The sequence below is a fragment of the Notothenia coriiceps genome, unplaced genomic scaffold, assembly GCF_000735185.1.
Source record: "Notothenia coriiceps isolate Sejong01 unplaced genomic scaffold, NC01 NC01_scaffold00007611, whole genome shotgun sequence".
Taxonomy (NCBI): Eukaryota; Metazoa; Chordata; class Actinopteri; order Perciformes; family Nototheniidae; genus Notothenia; species Notothenia coriiceps.
The window spans coordinates 1-5,873 of record NW_011340312.1 but is presented as its reverse complement, the minus strand read 5'-3'; the positions used below and the strand labels follow the sequence as shown (position 1 = coordinate 5,873).

General features: G+C 38.7%; 1 protein-coding gene and 1 long non-coding RNA gene across 3 annotated transcripts; one reads left to right on the top strand and one right to left on the bottom strand.

Annotated features, from left to right (window-relative positions):
* Positions 1–3,221, top strand: LOC104944186 (chymotrypsin-C-like). Its single transcript, XM_010769692.1, has 8 exons — positions 1–40; positions 166–254; positions 681–778; positions 1,123–1,245; positions 1,349–1,485; positions 1,951–2,096; positions 2,708–2,860; positions 3,152–3,221. The coding sequence occupies exons 1-8, from the start codon at positions 1–3 to the stop codon at positions 3,167–3,169; spliced, it is 804 nt and encodes a 267-aa protein (XP_010767994.1). The 3' UTR covers positions 3,170–3,221.
* Positions 2,805–4,550, bottom strand: LOC104944187 (uncharacterized). Of its 2 annotated transcripts, XR_798200.1 has the most exons (4): positions 4,494–4,550; positions 4,228–4,368; positions 3,886–3,977; positions 2,805–2,879 (listed from the first exon to the last, which is right to left on the bottom strand). It is a non-coding gene; the product is annotated as an uncharacterized lncRNA (long non-coding RNA). The 2 variants fall into 2 exon arrangements; XR_798199.1 differs by lacking the exon at positions 4,494–4,550 and having other exon boundaries at positions 4,228–4,369.
* Positions 4,551–5,873: the final 1,323 nt, after the last annotated feature.

Below are 5,873 nucleotides of genomic sequence, written 5' to 3'. Positions count from 1 at the left end.
ATGATGAAGTTTGTGGTGCTTGCTCTCTTTGTTGCTGGTGGTAAGAATCTTTCACACACAGCATTGTTACAGCCATCTGTCTGACATACAGTTTGCAGTGTTCTTTTTTTAAACGCAATGCAGATTAACAGTTTGGTTTTAAGAGAGCGTATGTGTGTGTTTCAGCCTACGGGTGCGGCCAGCCAACCATCGCCCCTGTGGTAAGCAGGGTGGTTGGGGGAGAGGATGTCAGGCCTAACAGCTGGCCCTGGCAGGTAAAACATGCTCAGAAAAGATAACTGTCTGAAATATATTTATTTTAGACTATTGACTTGATAAGAGTTAAGTAAATTAAAGGTTTATAGTAAAGATATAAAGTATGTGTTAAGAATTGTCAAATTTTGAAAGAGGCAAGGCAATTTGTGTAGCATCCTTTAAAGACACTGCCAATTCGCAGTGTTGTCCATAAAGAGAAGAAATGCACGAAAGTAATGTTTAAAAGACAACAAAAAGGGAAATGTGTTTGAAAAAAGGAATACAAAAACAAAAAGATGAATAAATAATCAAACCAGAATTACAGTCAGGAAATGTTCAGTCAAAAATAAATTAACATTTGGAAGTCAGTGTGCATTTAATGGAGTATTACCTTCAAAGAAAACGTAAAGAAAGCTGATGATATGATGTTCATATGTGTGTTTTAGATTTCCCTGCAGTACAACAGACAGGGCGAGTGGAGGCACACCTGTGGAGGCACTCTGATCTCAGACCAGTGGGTCCTCACTGCTGCTCACTGCATCAGGTATGAAACAGTGGAGACCAAAACTCTTCATGCGTTCAAGTTATTAAATATGTTTTCAATACAGTTTCACTTTATCTAAGAAATTCTTAAAATCTAGCGACCAAATTTAGAACATAATTTAGTTATATAGGACACTAATTGAGCAGATTACTAGCTGATGGGTGAATGATTATTTTTTTCACTTAACAGTAGATTAAAATGCTTGTTTCCATATACAATTCCTGTTTGCCTAATGATTGTGTTTTACATTTACTAAAGAAAATCATTAGAATATGTAATTTTTTTAAGATGATCTCAAAGCCTATTCATCCCTGCTTCATATTCTTCTCTCTGTCAACTTGCAGCAGTGGCAGGGAGTACAGAGTGGCCATGGGAAAGCACAACCTGATAGAGACAGAGCAGAGCGCTGTGTTCATGGGCACCTCTAACATTGTTGTGCATGAGAAGTGGAACCCCTTCTTCATCCGGTAAATAAATAACATTTCATTTAGGTTGTGGCTATGAGTTATGACACTTATTTGAAAACGTATGTACAGTAAGAACGAATCCTAACTTATGTCTCCTCCCCAGTAACGACATCGCCCTGATCAAGCTGGAGTCCCCTGTCTCCTCCTCTGGCAGCATCATGGCTGCCTGCCTGCCTGCTGCTGGCTTCACCCTCCCCCATGACGAGCCCTGCTACGTCACTGGATGGGGTCGCGTCTACAGTTAGTGCCCATCTCCTTCCTTTCTTTGAGACAAAATATATTAAAATATTTATTTAATTGATCACTTGAAATATCACTGGATGAGGAGTAACAGGTTGTAGGAATTAAGGTTAGTGTAAAGTGTATGAGGACGATATAGCATTAATTTATAATTATTAGGCAGATTACACTTAGTATAACAATAAATATAATCAAATAAATCCTACTATTTATTATACCAACAGCTTGTTTAGTGTATAAAGGTTAGTGTACATATTAGTATTTAAGCCTACATTTTCCGGCACTACAAAAGTAATGTTGATTGATAATATATATTGATAAGAAAAAGATCTGGTGTTTGTAGTATATGTATTTATTTTTATCCATGGTTAAACGGTGGAGAGAAATTATTTGTTTGCCCAAAGTTTCTCACCAGTGTTTTACCTGAGATGAAGTTGAGGTATTGAGCATCTCTGCCCCTCACAGCCGGGGGTCCCATCGCTGACATCCTGCAGCAGGCCCTCCTGCCTGTGGTGGACCACGCCACCTGCACCAAGTCTGACTGGTGGGGGACTCAGGTGAAGGAGACCATGGTGTGTGCCGGTGGAGATGGAGTTGTGTCTGGCTGCAATGTGAGTGTAAAACAACACAATATGACACATTGTATTAAAGCACCATTCCAACATCAGTAAAATGGACACTGATGTTTCTTTAATCTGTAAATGCTGTATTTTTTAAATGATGATTCAAATGTGTTTTGGTGACTGTTGGTCAAACTCAACTATTGAAAAGCTTTTCAAACGTATCAACTTGGATTTGACAGTGTCAGGAAATTATGTTTGGCTTTTTCTACCAAATCATGGACATTTCATTGTTTAATCTAGAAAATCTACAGATAATTAATAGCTGTAACACATCCAGTACATGGGATAACAGTCGGTACCCTTATTTTTTTTTATTTGAGTCCTTTATCTGAGATTCTTCCTATGATACTGTATTCTATTTATCCAAAACTCTTAAAACTGTTTCTCCTCAAATGTTTCTTTTGTGTCAACAACATCCAGTATTTCAGATAAAGTGATTCAGTTAAAATGTCTAAGATTATATGAATAGAAATGTCTGTAAGTTATCATCAGTAACGTTAGATGTAAACACCAAGAACAGTCACCGAGTGTCTTTCTAGGACAAGACGTCAGTGTTAATTGTGGAGTTTGCATCATATGTTTCCTCTCACATGACTCAGGGGGACTCCGGCGGCCCTCTGAACTGCAGGAGGACTGATGGAGCCTGGGAGGTCCAGGGCATCGTCAGCTTCGGATCCGGGCTCAGCTGCAATTTCCCCAAGAAGCCCACCGTGTTCACCCGAGTCAGCTCCTACATCGACTGGATCAGCTCTGTAAGCTCCGACACTCCCACTAAAGCAAAAAGATTAGTTGAACAATTGTTTGTATTTACTATCATATATTTTTACTATTATTAACTTTTTCTTAATTTTTTTTCAAGATTATCTGTTTTTATTTTACTGTCAGTGAATATCTTCTGGGTTCATATACTGTCGTATGTGCTATAATATATTTTGTATACATATTAGAAAGAATCTGGATCAATTTAATAATCCTACGTAAGTATTTTTTGCTTACAACATCACTCTGCACTAAATCTAACACATCTATAATTTCTTCCACAGAAAATGGTGGCCTATTGAGAGGACAAGCTTTTGGCATCAGAGCCATGTAAAATAAAAATAAAATGTGGAAATATAAATCAAATATAGTGTCTTCTTTTATGTTTTGTACAGTTTTTGCCTGGATCTAAATGTACTTTTATTTTGACATACAGTGTATAAAACAGTATACTTAAAAAGTACAACGCATCCAATGTTTCCAAACAAGGCTAGTGCTGGGAAAATCCATTCGGTAACCACATGCTGTGTTATCAGACTCCACCGCTTGTTTGACTTTCTGCATGTGTGTGACACCCAGGTTATCCAAAAGTTGCTAACATTCAGTATAAATGCACGCCTGTTTTTAGCACAAGTTTTAAGTCCACACACACCCTACAGTCATGAGAAGACTGGTGGTCTTCGCTTTTTTGGTAGCTAGCGGTAAGACAGTTTTAATTCTCTAAGATAAATTACTCATTTTCTGTAGCAGAATCTAAGTGAATAGTCCCTTATCATTATGTATGTTTCAAAAGGGACATAATGTACAATGCAGATAACAGAGTGTTGTTGACATGTGCCTTTTCTTTTATATCAAATGTGGAATAGAGTTGAAATATTAATGATTTCAAAAATGTGAATTGTTTAAGAATCACCAAACCTTAACTGAAGTAAATTCTCGACTATAATTAATCCAAAATATATAATCACCTACTCGACATGTTTAGCCTGGTGCGAGAATCACAATAAACCTTCCTCACCTTGTCCCAGCCTACGGATGTGGCCTCCCCACCTTCCCCCCTGTGCTGAGCAGGGTGGTGGCAGGAGAGGACGTCAGGCCTCACAGCTGGCCCTGGCAGGTAAAGAACGGAATAAATATTAAAAAACGTTCACTCTGACAACTACAGAACATAGAAAAAACTAAATTATTACCACTACAGATACAAAAGTGACACCATATTTACAAATGTACACTATGAATCTTTTTTTTGTTGTGCTGAATTCCTGATAATAAGTTCTCCTCCAGAGAAGACATAGAGGGTGGAGAGATTAAATGAATGTGTAGCTTGTTGAAGAGTCATTATGCGTGTATTAATGCACACTTGTCCCCTCTCTCTGCTGTGCTCAGATCTCTCTTCAGTCGGACGGCAGTGGGCGCTGGAGGCACGTCTGTGGAGGGACCCTCATCTCTTCTGACTGGGTCCTCACTGCTGCTCACTGCATCAAGTATGTCAAACTGCACCCTGAAGGAAAGGTTGTGAATAATCACAGTTAAAATACAGCATGATATTGATTAAAGGCTTTAAAAACCACGAAAAAAAAGAAAAGGAATATTTTCCTCACAAAATGACCATTTGTAATAACCCACCACATGTTAGTTAGTATCCAAGAAGAAAGAGACGTTTGCTTCTCGCCTGTCTCCCCTGTAAACCAACAATCCAAACATAGAGCAAAGTCTTGATGAATGGAAGAAAATGGGAGCTGTGTTTAACAACAGCAAAACTATTTCAAAACATCTACTTATAAATGTGTATACAGCTTGTGCACACTTATCCAAGTCTTAAAATGTTCTAAACATCTGCATTTTTACTAAACATCAACACAGTTAGAAACTTCCGGACTGGTCCCAGACTCACAGGGATGAATGGGCCTGCACAGTGGGAGAAATGCAAAAGTATTTAAAATAGTAACGTTTTGTTGAAAATGTATGGGTTTAGAAGTATTGAGCATACCCCTGACAAATAAGATTTATATTGCGCCAGAACAAATCTACAGAGAGGGCATATGATTTTCATGGGAGGGCACACAAAACCGTCATGTGCCGCGGCCAGTATCGGTGCCAGAGATTTAAATAAAGTACTCGAATTCCGCTTACCGCAAAACCACATTCATGCACCGTCTGTTTTAACCGCAGAGCGAGTCGCAATAGTCCGAAATATAAGCATGAAGAACAAACAACCACGGCCGGCTTCAAGTTGTGTTCCCTGGATGAACTGAGTAGAGTTCCTGTAGCTTCGCGGAGCAGCTAGCAGAGAGACAAGAAGCTAACAGCAGCAGTCACTTGACAGAACTGTGGGACCACGCCCTAATATATGCATAACTTTAAGGCTTAATATTAATTAAACAGATGAGTTGAGAAAAAATTCACCCCCACAATCCATATTCATGAAGGGGGGATCTAACTATACAGAGAATATGGTTTTTTGAACCACGATGTAAACATGTTTATTTCTGCTGTAAAGTTGGGCATTTTAACATTGGGGTCTATGGAAATTGCTCCCTTCTGCAGACTGTTCCTACTGGCCACTAGATGAACTGCAGTGTGTGGCACTTCCGTATTGGCGTCCCGGCTCTTCCCCAGAGTTTGCCGCTTGGTTGGGGGTGGAGCTCACCTCCGCTAAGGGGGTCCGGGGGCATGAGATTTTTTTTTTAAATATTGAAGTTAAAAGCATCAATCTGGTGCACTTTGAGAGCAAAATGAAGAGATCTATGGATACATCTCTCAACACCATATGAAACAGAAATGCAAACAGATTTACTTTTTCTTTATGAATATTTTACAAATCACTCCCCTTTTAAACTGTATTCTCGTTTTAGTGTCATATAGTATTTCATACCTGTTTTTCATGTATTACTCTTATATTACTATCTGACATCACATACATCCTAGCATTAAAGTTCACAGTTTATTTATAATTAAACGAATTAAATAATTTGGGGTCAGGAATGTAAAATGGGAGGGCCCTCC

What these genes read in the sequence shown, in the direction of transcription:
- LOC104944186 (XM_010769692.1), top strand. Translation starts at nt 1, where the DNA reads ATGATGAAGTTTGTGGTGCTTGCTCTCTTTGTTGCTGGTG. An exon ending in TGCTCTCTTTGTTGCTGGTG is followed by an intron (nt 41 to 165) that starts GTAAGAATCTTT and finishes TGTGTGTTTCAG; the next exon opens with CCTACGGGTGCGGCCAGCCA. An exon ending in TGGAACCCCTTCTTCATCCG is followed by an intron (nt 1,246 to 1,348) that starts GTAAATAAATAA and finishes TCTCCTCCCCAG; the next exon opens with TAACGACATCGCCCTGATCA.